Source organism: Triturus cristatus, chromosome 5_2, assembly GCF_964204655.1.
Source record: "Triturus cristatus chromosome 5_2, aTriCri1.1, whole genome shotgun sequence".
Lineage (NCBI taxonomy): Eukaryota > Metazoa > Chordata > Amphibia > Caudata > Salamandridae > Triturus > Triturus cristatus.
Window position 1 is genome coordinate 369,813,391 of NC_140588.1, and position 16,114 is coordinate 369,829,504.

At 41.7% G+C, this 16,114-nt stretch overlaps 1 protein-coding gene across 1 annotated transcript in view; it reads right to left on the reverse strand.

The window, feature by feature from the left end:
• The window catches only part of F13A1 (coagulation factor XIII A chain), a 352,278-nt gene that overhangs the window by 218,973 nt on the left and 117,191 nt on the right, over nt 1–16,114 (reverse strand). The window contains exon 7 of the mRNA XM_085607215.1: nt 3,495–3,669. Within this exon, the coding sequence (XP_085463341.1) occupies nt 3,495–3,669 (175 nt within the window). The remainder of the gene's footprint in view (nt 1–3,494; nt 3,670–16,114) is intronic.

Sequence of the window (16,114 nt, forward strand, 5' to 3'; positions counted from 1 at the left end):
ACCAGCTAAGTCTGGCAAGAGACTCTAATACTTCAGAAAGTTGCCAAAGCTTGTGCAGAATCAATGGTATGCTCCTTGAAAAGTTACATTGTCGATATTATGATGTTGATTCATAAAGGTTTTGAAAGCTCCAACATGGTGCCTTGCACAGTTCAGGATCTGCTCAAATGCCAGGTGTCTCAAATGCTGAAAAGACTTTCAAAATAAAAAGAAACCATTTTCGGCAATCTTTTTATTACCATGAGTTTGACACATCCCTGATTTAACCTTGGCATCTGGCAGTGAACTGACAGGAATGAGTTTAGGAGAACAGTAGCCTAAATTGTGGCATTTTTTCTCATGCAATGTTTGTTTAACTAAATGTAAATGTAAATGACAAGGTACTTATAGAGCGCACTGTCACCAGACGGCCACCTTACGGTGTCGCCTTTTCGGTTTCCTGGCGCTGATACTCATACCGCTGTGGAACCCCTCCTGGCTTTCCCTGTGAAATGTCCACTCCTGGGCACCCCCAGGGTGAAACCAGGCATCCTTAGCGCTGTTGGGGCCGGTGTGGAGGCACTTATGAAAGAGCAGAACAAATCTGCGGGTGGTTTTACTTTTTGCTCATTCTATCATGAGATGAACATCAATGCTGTCTGCGTAACTCTATATGGTGAATATGATTATGATTTTTAGTTATACTTGGATTAAATTTCACTTTTGAAAATGAACGTATTGAGCGAACAATATCTGTAGTTAATAAATCGGTAATAACGTAGTCTTAATTCTAAATTACAGTGTGAAAGACATAAACCAAGATAAGAAGAGGAGACAAGAGCTATAGAAAATGCTGCAAGATGATAATGCTGAGAGCATTTGCTTTTGTTTACTAATGAACATATTTTAAGTAACAGTCATAAAGATGTTAGCAATAGTGCTAGTCGATTTAATAGTTGCCTTTTAACACAGTGACTCGAGTGGAGGCAAAGGCAGCTGTAAAAGGCATTATAGCTAAAATAGAACTAAGTACCCCTAACGCCCTGAGAAAGGGCCATAACAGTTCTAACTCTAAACGTGTTGGTCTGGGATGGAACGAAGAAGATGCAGGAAAATAAAATTTAAGGGATTAGTAAGAGTTTGGCAGATACAAGATATTCACGAAAAATTGGCAGACGTCCCTTACACCTTAGCTGTGGTGTATAAGTAGGTATACACTCTAAACAGGGCAGACTTTACACCCACCGTTTTTTGGAGGATATTCTAAATAATGCCCTAAATTGTTTTATGGATAAAGACAATTTGTGAAATAGTGATAAGCTATGGAGGGTTTTTCTGGGCACCTGGTGGGTGCCTGGTATCAATAAATTAATGTTGGAGAACAGCCACACCCAAACAGCTAAACCAGCACCAGGGGTGGACTGGCCCTTCTCACTTCAAAGGAGGCACATTGTGTTTGAGTGTGAAAGCTATACACTCAGAATGTACTTACTCCATCTCAAAGATAAACCTTATTGAGAACCAAAGATCCTAAGCCCAGCTCTTACTCAACCTCCACAGCCTGGACAACTTCAACTCCCCCTTACAATGTATGTAAATTGCAAGATATTCCTTACATGAAATGTTATTCTTTTTGTATCTTCCATCATGCATCATCACCACCACTAAAGGGACCCAACCAAACTGATGATGCCATTATATATTGGATGCTCTGTTCTGAACAGCATTTTTGATAGAAACAACAGAAGCTGTATAATAAATATTCAAATATCAAAACACCCTATGTTTGAGTAGGGTCACCTTACGAAAATTCCCAAGATGGTGAACCTCTGTGACTTAATGGAGAAGGAGGCTTCTACTTCAACATTACAACTATGAATGCGGATTTATTTTAAAGGGATAGCAACACATCAAGATGTTTATGCTATTTAAAACATTTGTGGGAATCCAAGAAATCTGCACGGTTGTTGTTGTGCAGTTAGGTATACGAATTACTTTCTTTTTTGTCATGTTGATGATGATTGCCACCTCACCTCATATGCCCTTTGTAAGGTTTCGGAAAGTACTATTATGTCTGGTAAGAAAAGTGTATTGAAGAATAACTGGCCATCAAGTAGGAACTTTTCATAATTTAATAGTTTTTAATAGTTCAAATACGCAAAGACAGACCTTCATAGAAGAATCAACTTTACTTAAAGCCTACCATAGCTTTAGATACATTTTTGCTGTAAGAGAAACTCAATGTGTGCATTTTTAACTCTAAATACAGTATGAATTCCAAATGGTGGGAGGTAGGGCTCATGTAAAGACTGGCAACTAAATGAAAATATCCTATTCAGTTGTTACCCACAGTAAGACTGAAACCTACACCATACACCTACATCATACACCAAAACCTGCTTACTGTGCCTAGGGACTCGAAAGAAGAAATGGGGAGACTCAGTAACTCTCTTCCACAGAGCCTGAGGGCTATCCCACAGTTGTTGCCTTTCAGGAAACCACTTAAAACCTGGCTTTATGCTTTATAGACAGCTTTTTCAGGTGGATTTACAGTTAGGTTTTAGCTCTGGATGGGCGGCTATAGCGCCTTGATGCTGAACTGTCACGATCTACAAAATAGAATAAAATCAAAGATGGAGTTAGGTAAAAGCAGATGGTAATGATGGAAATGAAAGCTGGGAAGAGGAAGTTGCAGGACATGGTGAAATACTGAAAATTATTTGATTATTCTTATTTCTAAAGGAATACAAGTAATTACCTGTTAGACAGGTGAACAAAGGCACACTGATAGTATGGTATGGTATGGTCCTTGCTTAATATTTATCTCCAAGGCACAAAGGAAAAAAATGGTAAATTGCTTATGAATTATGGGGGGTTTTCACGTGTTTATACTGTCACTGACTGCAGTCAACAGGTTATGATATTTAAAGTCATAAGGCTTTTGATTATATGATAAAAAGAACTCAGTAAACATGTATTTAAATGTAGTGGTAAATATTGTGAAACAAACTTTCTGGCAAACATATATTTCTATTTGAATTTGAAAAATGTAGTTATAAAAAGTCAGTTTTACCATCTCTGCCGTTAAAAAAAGAAATTAAACCTTAACCTAATAACATATGTCTACTCCACTTAATCCTAACCCTCTAACGCTTACCCCATCCCTTAGCCTGACCATAAACAACAACCCTGACACTAACATATACCATAACCTGGACACATCCTGTACTGTCACAATGACTCTTACCTCACCACTAAGCCAATTTTAGCTCTAACTTTAAATCTCGCCTTTACACTAACCTTTAACCTACCCTTGATTTCCCCTATCGATTATCCAAACCCTTAACCCAACTCTAACCCTTAGCCCATAATAGTTGGAGGGCTAGAGGGAAAGGAAGGAATAGGATGCTCATTCGCTCATTTATAAAGGCAAGTTAAGTATCTCAGTTTTGAAGTTTAGGGCAAACAATACTTTGAAAAACATGAAAATTGTTATTGAGATAGCCAATGCTTACAGGTATTGAAGACACCAGCAAAAACCCAACACTGCCCATATCGTACTGGCATTCCTGAACTGCGATACTCCAACAGTATGTCCACGCTACCGGTCCAGGCAGATGGAGCTACTCCACCGGTGTACTCATTCTTCCAGCTCCCCGCAATAACCCCATCATCATCTTTAGCATTTATCTGCAGAGACAGAAATAAGACCTAAGGATATATCACTGGGTCTAACTTTTACAAAATATTCTTAGCATTCAGAACATGAATATCCTAAAATTGTGATAAGAACATTGAAACTGGGGAGCACAGATGCTGGAGCTGGGAGGCATAGACTAGACCACAAATAATTAGACACTGGATCAAATGATGACACATGCACTAGGACAGGAAGTCATGGACTCTGGGACAGAGACATAGGGGCAGGAAGTCATGGACCTTAAGACTGGGAGATATGAACTAAGTGACGTGATACATAAACAATGGAACAGATTAAGATGAACGATGAGGCTGGGAGACACAGACACAGGGACAGGAAGGCACAAAACCTGGGACAGTGAACACAGACACAGAGCAACAAGAGCTCCAAAACATCTAGACACAGGCAGCAGGAGAGGGAGACAAGGGAAGTAGGACAGAGAGGCACTGATCACACAGACAGTCGGGCACAGAGACTAGAACTGGGAGACAAATATATACACACACACTTGGAAAGGAAAAAAGAGGCCCTCATTATGTGTGTCCTAGTAACTTGAGTGCTAATTACCACACCTGGTAATTACTCATACCTGATATGGGGTATTTACTAAGATCAGCAATTACCTCCTATTAAAGTTACACCAGGCTGATTGAGGCTTAACATCTACAGTTGCTGATGACTGTACTCATAACCGCACAGTTCACTATTTTATTCAGCCATTTTCCCCTGATACATTTTGCAACACTTCTTCTGGTGAAACCTGCCTGGGAAAAATTGTGGGGAATCAGCAATTAACAGTAAACACGTATTTCTGATCCATGTGCAACCTCCCATGTGTGTATGGAATGCAGTTTAAATCAGCACGTGTAATATTGCTGAGAGACTGGGACAGAGGTCCTGATTTAGATCTTGGCAGACAGGTTATTCCTTCACAACTGTGAAAGATATCCCCACTGCCGAAATATAAATCCCATTGTATCCTATGGGATTTATATTCTGTACGGACCGGATATCCATCACCGTTGGGACGGAGTAACCCGTCTGCCAAGATCTAAATCAGGCCCTGAGTCAAAGATAGAGCATCACAAACATTGTGACAGGGATAAATGGGGATAGGGTGACAAAGACTACAAGACATGGAAACCCTGCTACATGGGCTTGGGAGGCACACACTTTCAGGAAGTGTGGCAAAAACAGCACTAGCACAGGGAAGCAAGGACTCTTGGACTAGAAGAGATAGACACTCGAACAGGTGTGGTACATGCACTGCAACAGGAAGGCTAGAATACTGACAGAGACGGGGACAATAGTACTTGGAGATAGGTGCAAAGGTGAAGAAGACAGGATCAGAGGTGAAGCTTGACAATGACATTGAGACAAAGAGAGAGGTACACTGGAACAGGGTGACTTGTGCACTGCAGCCAGGAGACACTCACACTCGACAAAGACACCAAGACATGAAAACACTGAAACTAGCACACAGAGGCACAGACAATGTGGTAGGGAGGCACATACACCGAGGTAGAGAGACAAGGATATAAGGAAATGGGCCCATTGACCCTAGGCCAAAGAAATGCATGAGGATGCTTGTTGAGGGAGACACAGCCAAGCGTGTTGGGTCTATGACAGGAAGACCAGTAGAGAGAAACACCTGACCAAAAAGAAATTAACATCAGTAAGAGGAATTGCCATTCAGCAAACTACCATAAAACAGACCACACTTAGTGCTAAGAGTTGGAGGCATTAGGAGACCTTTACAAAAATAATCCAGCATTACAAATCATAGTGAATCAACTCTACAGACAAGGAGATTTTGATATGTGTTGCAGTAGTTCCTCTAAAACAGGTATCTCCTACGAGTAGCTCGTGAGCTTCTACTAGCACTCCATCTACCTGTGAGTAGCTCTCCTGTGGGCAGCTCAGCCTACTAAGTTTCATGCATTTGCTTGTTTGAATAAATAACCGCATCCCAAAATTGAACCGGGTGTATTTGAGACAAAAATGTGTGTATTTATTGGTGCTCTAACCTGTTGTTTGGAGAAACTTGCTTGGATTACCAAAATATATTTAACACATTTAAAGCTGATATCTGAATGACAAATCATGAGACACTGGGGAGAATTATTTCTAATATTATTATATTAATATAATTGCAGCTATAACTGTTATATATTAACCATGTAGAGGCATTCACATTACTGCTGGTAATCCTGACTGACGCACCAAGGTGATCACTGCGGGTATTATTGCATGGGGTGCCACTAATGTAAACTTGACTGACTTGCTCACTATTGCCAAAGTAAAATCATTAGTAGCTTAGAATGATTTTCATTGAACATAAGTAGCTCTTATTACAGAAAAGGGTTGGAGACACCTGCTCTAAAGCCAAATGCATGTACGATCAAGATTGATGGGTGCAGCCATTTGACATTTTCATCTATTGTCACATCAGATATTTATAAACTATCAAATAGTCCAACGTGGCCTCGATTCTGCTAATGTGGCAGATAGTTGGTGGGTAATTGACCAGGGACCTATGGTACAATTGTATGGCTTTACTCTTTTGTTAAAGAATAAAGTATGGGTCAGCAGTTCATTTAGTCCTGAATTTTAGTCAAATTAAATATGATAAGGGAGCTTCTACAATCTCCAATTAGTAGTGGTAATTACATCCCTTTAGAACTGGGAAGCATAAGCTCTATCAACTTCATTAGTTTAATGATCCTGCCCTGACCATATAATTTGAGATTCAAGAAGCCATTTCTTTTTATGTGCACTGTAAGACAGTGCAGTAGATGATCATGAAGAATGTGTAGTTCCACTGCCCTTACGGTGGACTATTTGTCATTTGTTTTACTTAGCGTAACATTTAGATTTTTTATTCAAGTAAGATTAAACACAGTCATCAAAATTAGATATAGAGAAAAAGGAATAAAAGGACATTTTAATAGAAACAAAAAAGGGGAAATTTGCAAGTAAAATTCACACTTCTTTCATTTATATTAAGGGTATGTGAAATGTGTGTGATTTTCTTTCGCATATTCACACGAAACGTCAGGAAAATTAGGTGAAATTACACCAAATTGCAAATCTGGCATTTAGCGCTATATTTCAGTGTGAAATACGTTCTCGCCTCATTTAAGACTCAAAAGCACATTTTGCTCTAAATTAATAGTGCCAACAACACAAGTGTTGAGAAAATCGGCTACTCGAGTGCTGGTTGTTTGTGTTGTTCCTGGGCTCCCATGCTCACATTTTGCTATGAATGCAGCGTAATTATGGGATGTGCCATAATGGCGTCATTGTGGGAATTTTATGTAACAAGTGTAACACAAAATTCCTGAAATTACACTGAAGTAATTGAATTTTTTGTTGGGCCTGATATTAACCACCTCTTGTCCTAATGTTGCAATCAGTTGATTGAGTAGATTGGTTGAACTAATGCTCACATTACATGATCACCATTGCTCTTACTCCAGACTCACATATTATTCTAATGCAATACTGTCCAACTTAGGTTACGGAGGGCTGAATCTATGCCTCACTTTCAGAATATCCACTAACTACGTAAATAGTCTTCATTTATCTCATTTGTAGGTAGATGTATTTTACTTGGACATTGTGAATATCTGCTATGGCCCTCCTAGATCTACGTTGGACACCCCTGTTCTAATGTATTTTCTCAATTTCACATGACACACTGTGGTTATATGCAATGTTCCAACTTTTGCACACCTATGTAACTACATTTTCTCTTTCCAGCAAACCCTACACACATCTGCTATTCTTCACCCTCCTCCTTGCATCTGATGAAATAATACCCAATCAGGAGTAATTTGAAATTCCTGCCCTTCAACGTTTCATGCAAGACTTCACTTTTGGACACTCTGTTACGCTTCAAAAGCACCTTTAACAAGGTTCCATCAGGCGCCTCCATTTTTAGGAATCAAGTACTTTGCCAACAATGTCTGCAACACCTTTACGAACACCCAGAAATCTCCCTGATCTCATCAACTTCGCCAATCACTTCATCACCAGTAAAGCACATCTGTCTGACATCTTATAAATGTGGATCTCTAAAAAGGACATTTTTCGGCCTACACTTCACTGCCACTATCAGCCAGCTAATAAGTTCCACCTCATTTAACATCTACATGATATCATTATGATCTCCGCTCTATGATCATGATCCACCCACTCCAGCATCCCTCTCGTCCATTTTAACGGACATTGGCTAGCTACTTTTCGTTCACTGTTACATCTTCGCTGATCTTAGATTCACTATGGGCCTGGAGTTTAGACACTGCTCTTTAGGGCAAAATTCACCTCCTCCATTGCAATTTTGCTAATTCAAGTCCTAGGTAGAGGGGCATAAGGAAGATGTTGGCAATGTTGCCTTTGGACAAGGAGTGAGAATTTCAGCCTCATCGACATTCTGTGGGCACTCACCTTGTTCATTTTGGTGTAGCGGATCTGTGGATATTTAAAAGTTCTGAACTGGTTGACATACTTGCAAAGGTAGAGTGCTAGAGATTTCATCGTAGTCCTCCATCGAGCCTCCTGAAGCTCTTGACCAGGAAGAGTTTACCCTCTGGGTTATTTCATGATCTATGGGTGTCTCTTTGAGATTCACGTGGATGCTGGGTTGTACAGATTGGTTAATGCAAATCAGTCACAACACTTCAGACTAGCGTCTCATAACCTAGTTTTAGTACAGAACTAGACCAGAAGGTGCCAATGGTTTTCAAAATCCTCAAAAGGACAGAGAGAATGCACAACTTTTGTGCTTTTAAAACTGTCCGCTGCAGATCTCTGATTTCTCTGTTTCTTATAGACTCCACAACTACCGACCAACTGGCTTCTTTGTACTTGGTGGTCCAATAGCAGGCTAGCATGGAGCCAGAAGTAAGCAGAGGTCTATACTGTCGTGGGAGCAGATCAGGAAGCTGACTTTGACACAATAATAAGTAGGTTCAATTCAGAAGAGAGCACTGGGGCAATCTACAGCATTTGTTCTGTGTTTATTTGTCTGGAGTTTCTTCTTCATTCAAATCTGTAAGGAGAGTGAGTCGAACTGAGCATTGTATAAGAAAAATCTCTAATCGTATTAATAAAAGTTTTTAACTTTTAGTGAACTAAACCCAGATTTTGCTTTGGCTGGTCTACACCCCCATTTACCACATTTCCATATGTCCTATAAATTTACTCGGTCAAGGGAAGTTTCACACTACATGTCCTCACGAATACAAAATGTATACAGGGATTCACATCTAAAGAGGTCTCTGCCCCCTTTGTTCCCAGCCCATGAAAAAACATTAGAAAGTTATTTTGCCAGTGAGAGCAGGGAAAAGTAACCACTCTTTGGTTACTAAAGTCAGGGGTCTGTTCTGGTCCGCATAAAACAATCCCTCTGCCAGCAAGGTTGAGTAGTACATTGATAGGCTTTCTCACTTCATTAACACCGTAATGTCCTAAAACGTAGACTGAAGCTAATACATTCCAAGTAAGGTTCATCAGCTGTTTTAACTAGTCAAGGGAAGGTGTACGCCGAGTTAGAGCCTGAACCAAAGTACACTTTTAACATACTAACAATAGAACAAATTCACACCATCTAACTGAGTTGATTCCAGAGTGATATATTTTAGCTAACAATACACAGACCTCCCCACTGGACTATATACGGATGCTTCCGTCAAGATTTTCTTAATATTAACTTTTAATTCTCTTCATAGATTAAATGACACTGAGTCCCGTAGGTTCTGAGTGCTAAGTGTGGGCAAAACGAGCACAGAGGGAAAAATGAACATGGAGGGAAAACATTTTTTTCCAGAATTCTTTCAAATGAATTCAATATTTTGGATAGAGTAGTGCCTTGATTCAGCAGAAACATTTTTTTTGCACTGTTACCTCAATGTACACATTATTGTGCCTGATATGCACAAGGCCTCATCGGGCTTAACAGTAAGATGTGTATTGGGGTGAATTTTATACAAGTATAAAAGAGGCAAAAATACAGAACTTGCCCCTCAAAGTATGTCAAAAACAAAGTACAGCAAAAGTATAACATTTGTATTCAACACATACGGGATGCTTAGTAATATAAGTAAAATTGTTTATACCTAAGATATCTAAAAGTAAATATCTAAAAGTGACCAATCAGACAGCACAAGCTCTCTGGATGGAAAATACCTATTGTGGCCTAACCAAGAAGTTACAGTGACTTACACCCCATTGCTTACCATTGGCTGACTTTGACACTCTCATTTGCCTGATATCTTATTCAGTGGCTTGGCTTCCTTGTCCATACTGTGTCTTTCTCCCTACCTTATTTATTACATTTTTGTCCATACACTGTAACATATGAACATGCATATCTTGACGCTCGTTGGGTTCAGGCATAACACAATTATCGATACAGTGTGGATACAATTCGTAATCATAGCATATGTGAAATCAGCACAAACAGTGACCTGCCCACTTAGTAAAAATAATCAAATCCAGTGGTTGGAGCATAATTCAGTCAAACACAAGCACCTTAATCCCCTTTTACGCTCAGAGTTTAGGGCACTCTTCCATGTCCGCAGGAGGTAAGATCTTAATGTGCCCATATATCCCGTTGACTGGCTGTATGGTGCTGTAAGGCTGAAAAGTCCGATGCCATGGTCTCTCTTGAGGCCGCATCTTTTAAACAGTCCGATACCCTGGGAGAAAGGCCCTTCTTTCGACCCATCACCAACGTACACTTCGCTAACAGCAATAGCACAGACTCTAACCTGGCCGATGATGGAATTAATTTAGTGTGTCCTTGCAGCTTCACCCAGGGACTACATGGCAGTGATATTTCCACAATGTTCCTTGTAACATTTGCAACCTGCTCTTAAACGTCTACTAAGCGCCACCTCTCTCTCAGTGCGGGGATCTGGTAGAATCGATCTTGTATTGGAACTGGAAGAGTAATACAATCTACTAGGAAACACAGCTGAATTTCCATCCTAAGAGAATGTGTGTATGATTTATGGACTTGGGAAACCCATCCCCTACTAGTCGGAATTTTAAGAAAGTGTGTCGGGGGGTCCTAGGGTCGATCTAGGACAGTAGGCCAACAACTCTTCCATGTTTGTCTATATGATCGTGCAGGTTATCCCTGACCGGGCCGCAGGTATCTTGAATGACCTTTTGTCTGTTTCTGTCAATCATTATCACCGGATACTTAACTGACCCATCACATCATCGTAGTATGAAGTCTAAGTGCAGCCTAGTAGCAATCCCAGTTAATGGAAGCATCTCTGATTTAGCCCAGTTTATACGTATCTTTGAGACTTCTCCAAATCATTATTTCTTCGATCAGGTGAGTTCAGTTTATAGCTAGACGACTAACATAGAGCATACTATCATCCTCATAGAGGGCTAATGAGACATGCTTATACGGCAAAGCAATGTCTCTGCGACTGTGACGTTCTCGCGACCAGGAGCCAAGGACTCCATAGTTATCGCAAAAGGGAGCGGTGAGAGCAGGCAGCCCTGCCACGTAGCCCTATGTATCTGGAAAGTCAGTGAGATGCAACCATTAAGGCAGCTCCTCGCAATCAAGGCCTCAGACAGTTAATTAATTAGCTCTGTAATGTTAGCACTCACAGCCAGCCTACGAAGCACTGCGAACAGACACCACCATGCGAATGATTTGAAAGCCTTTACGTCATCTAAAAATACCAACAATGCATCAATTTCAGGCCTAAGCTGGTGCATAAGTGCAAACAGCTTCCTAAAGTTGTTGCCCATGGCACTGCCACAAATGAAGCCAGCCTGCTAAGAAAGCGCAAGGCTCCACATAAGTGGACTAAGCCAATTTGCTATTATCTTGTTATCTAAATTAATTAATGTTAATTGGTAATACTACCTGCGGTCCTACGGGTCTTTCCCTAGTTTTCACATAACTGTTACCATAGCTTCTCTAACAAAGGATGGGAGAACCCCCTTTTGAATTGTTTTCTGACAAATGTCCAGCAGGCGAGGGGCAACAAGAACTTAAAAGTTTTGTAGAACTTAGCAAGCCATCAGTGCACCTATCCCTGGGCCTTTCTCTCTCTAGAGTCCCTCTATTGCCAGTAAAATCTCCTTGGAGTCTATGGTTCCTGTAGGAAAGTTCTAGCCCCACCTTCTATCCATGCAAGCGCAACTCAATTAAGGTACTCCTCTATATGTTTGGATGTTGATGTCGATCTGCTGGCATATGACTGCTCATAGTAATGATCAAATTCTTTAAGGTCCGCTCACTGCCCACCACTGTTTTTCTACCTCGACCCTGCATAGTATGTATTAATCTAATTGGGTGTACTTTCTTTACCCGCCATAACATAGTTCTACTAGGGGGTCTCCCTTCCCATAACTGCGTGTCTGGGCATCACATCCCATGTAGAGGCATTCTGGTTGCACCATAAGCTGAAAGGTGCGTAACATATCACCTAACTAATTTTGAAAGACCGGATCAGTAAGTGTGTGTGTGTAGGGAAACACCGTATCCTGCAATGCAGAGGAGTATCGGGTAGCTCAAACAGCAGTACTACAGGGGAATGGCCAGATATTGTGTGGGACTCCCCACCCATTTATCATTGTCTCAGTCAATACCAGTCAAAAATCAATGCAGGAGTGGATATTTAGACCAATGACTGAAATTAATATGCCATCATTCTCCTTTGCCCTTCAGACATCTACTAGCCCCTCCATCTCAATCATCTAATTCAAAAGGCAAGCTGCCTGTGGGTAATCTACATGGGAGGGGTTATTGCTATTAAGGTCGTTGTGTAGCATTACATTTTAATTCTCCCCATACAATATTTACAGGCCCTAGGTGTCACCATGATAGCCTCAAAGAACTCAGAGGAGTCTGCATTGAGGGCATAAACATTGATAAATAGGGCTCCTATCACAATAAGGCATCTGCTGTGAGGATTTCTATGTATATGAAGTGGTTTAACGCTTAATTCTTTTTCTTAATAAGCATTGCCACACCTCTCATGTAAGTGCTGTAAAAGGCAACATAATTGGACTGTCCCTAGCTCTCAGCAAAAGTATAGGTCAGTCTAGCTCCAAGGTGCTCCTCCTAAAGCATTACAACCTCTATGCTGTGTCACTTCAGGTACATTCTTATCAATCCCTGCTTCTTATAATTACCCAGCCCTCTGCTGTTCCACAATAAGACTTTAAAGTTCCCCATCACAATGTGCAATAGCACCAGGAATGGAGGTCAGTGGATTGGGCCTTGCGGTGTCAATTCGGGTGCCTAGAGATATGGCATCACCCGGAATTAGAGTATGTTGAGCCAGTGTATTACATGCAAAACGAAATGTCCCTTTTGAACACTTTGACTATAGGAAATAAACATTGTAGAGCATTTAGCACAAAGAGAAAGCATCATTCACCACCCTCAAGTCCCCAACAATAGTACCTACAAGCAAGGTAAGTGTGTTGCCATTTCCATATAGTTTGCCTAGTGTTCTTCAGCCCCAAAGGTGTGCGAGTGTGCCCAGGCAGTCTTCCATTCCCCCGCGACCTAGAGCCACCATCTTGGAAACAGAACAACTATCCAAAGTTCCAGGACCTCGCATATATGGCATTATATATCACAATGTTCATCTTCTGTGTTCTTCTCCAGTCCTCGGTCGCCAGGGGATTGCCTCTGACACCTGTGGTGATCCTGCATGTGGTGGATCTGCACCTCTAGTGGTTTTAAAAAAACACAAGGCCTCTTTTAAGTTCAGGAATATTTTTGTTCGGTCCTGATTTGGAACTTTCAGCTGAGCAGGGTACAACATTGCGTATTTAATGTTCTGCTTTCTGAGCATCTTCTTGATTTCTGTGATGGCTCTCCTCGCCTCCTACAGTGAAATAGTGAAGTCAGGGTAAAATGATAATTTGCTGCCTTTATACCTGAGGTTTCCCTTCTCTCTAGCCAGATGCAACACAGTTTTGAGTGCTGGGATATGAAGGGCCGTGGGTGGTCCCTGATGGGGGGCCTCGGTCCCAGATATCTAGGTGACTGCTCCACCACCAGCAAGCTCGAGAAATTGCTGCAGTCCATCAAAGGGTGTTACAATAAATATTTCTGTTGGATTGGTGGATTCTGGGGGACCCATTAAATGAAAATGCCATTTTAGCGTGATTGAGCTTTGACAGCTTCGTTCCTCATGGAGACTCTGTGCAGTTTACTCTCCATACTATGCAGACAATTTTGAAAGTCCTGGGTGATATCACCCTCACTTCTTGAATTCCACAAGAAACTGTAAACCTGTCTTTTTGAGTGGTACCACTATGCACTAGGCTTGCTTAGGCTAACACCAGCTCAGTACCAGAATACTCTCTCAGGTGATAGTGCATTCCACAAATCTGCACAACATAACATACCATATCCTTCAGGTTAGAGATGCGATGTTCCGATTCATCAAGACAGTCCCCATCCTGGTGGGAGGGATGGGAGGGGAGTAGTTGGGGCGGAGGGGGGGGGGGGGATAGAGTTGATTTATGATAAGTATCAATGTCGAACTGGGCACTGACTGACCCTGAGCTAACGTAGAATGTTTGTAAGATGGGGGGTGGAGGGTAACTTGAATAGGGATTAGTTATTTTAAATGTGATACCACGGAGATATTACTACCCATCTCAGTTATGTAAGCTATTGTGATTCTATGGTAAACTTTGTGTATTCAGTATAAAAACTGCAATAAAATCTGTTAAAAAAAAAAAAAGGAAGTCCCCATGTTTGTCCAGCCGATCCTTCATGAGATCCATCCGCCTATTCATATGGTCAGTTTTAGCATTGATGGCCCGTAGGCTGGACTTCATGTTGAGGGGGATCACCTTGATGTCTGTGTCTGTCGGATCGTTGGTATCAGTGAGGGAGCATGTGATCGGAGGGGAGCTAGGTCTTGAATGTGTGCTGCCCAACTCAAACGTGAGATTCCCTTGATTGGCGTCGGTCTTCTCCATATGACTACGGATAGAGCCTAGCCACAAGCTACCGCCATGCAGGATACAAAACATAGTGGAAGATGATCAGAATTGCAGTGAAGTAGTTATTGACGCCTCATACGAGTCACAGAGGCAGTGTCGGACCTCTAGCTCCCAAGCCCCAATGCAATGAATTGGGTATAATTGTGCCACACTCACATCAGGCTGCCTGGGGCCTCCAAGGCCTCCCACTACACCCTAAGAGTATCACTGGGGCATCTATCATAAGGCTAACACATCAAGGCTTACACATTGCAGTGGGAAATATTTTCAAGTGAAAGTGACATAAGTGTTGTTGTGCAGAGAGGCCTGCCACTCAGTCAATCCCCACTCACAGCAGGGCTCAGTATCCCACAGTCACAGTGACCCACTCTATTCAGCCACCATTTTAGGGGATTGTGCCCCCAAGCGATTCCCCCTGGGATCCAGACACTTCTAGCTCTCGCACTCAATTGCTGTAGTGAGCTCTATATCAGCTGTGAGGCGAGTCACTCCCGAAAAAGCACATAAACAGAGCAGCCAATTAAAGTGCTTCTCAGCCCAGGAGACTTTAATGCGACCATGGCGCTCCTGCAAGTCAGGGGTCCCCTCAATACCCCCTCCTTAGTCAGATATGCTATACATGGGCAACAGCTGTTCTAGTATCTGCTCCTGGGGTTAATGGGGTGAGACGTGATCAGATGGCAGGCGATTACTGAAATATCAAGGCTGGGGAGCAAGAGCTCCACTAGAGCACAACCATCTGGATGGGCAGCTAGCCATCCATCTTGTGTTTGACCCTCCCATGGAGCATAGCCTCTTTACCATCCTCTTGACTTGCGGACTTGTATCCTTCCAATGATCACTTTTAGTTAACTATATTTTTCTTTTTGTTAAGCATTCCATCAGAGTGCGTGTGTTTTCCAACACTCTCCCTGTTTTGTTCCTCTCCACACTCTCCTGCCAAACACCTGAACCCCCTACTATGTGTTTGCTTGCAATCTCTCCATGTACTTCTTCACCCCACCCCTGCTCTCCATGATACAGGCCCCCTTGGGTGCTTCTTTCCCACCCCTTTGTTGCTGTCTCCCTTGTGTGCTTGACCCTATTTTGCTCTCTCCCTCTTCCACCGCCTACTTTGCTTCCTCCCAACTTGCTCCCCCCACCTGCCCCTCTGATGTTCCTTCACCCCAAACATTGTTTTTACAAATATATATATATATATTTGAAGGGTCAAGCAGTAAATTACTACCAGATTTCCCCAAAATCACTTTTGTGCAATTTTTTTGTGGCTGATCTGAGTGACATCCACCGTTTTATATCGGTCAATAAAAAAAAAAGAAAATAGCTCTTGCATCATGCTGTAGCTGACGCATGCGTGTGCCTACAGAATGACACAATTGCCGGCAGTGCCATTGTGTTTTTTTTGTTGGTAATAAACAGCATTGGCAA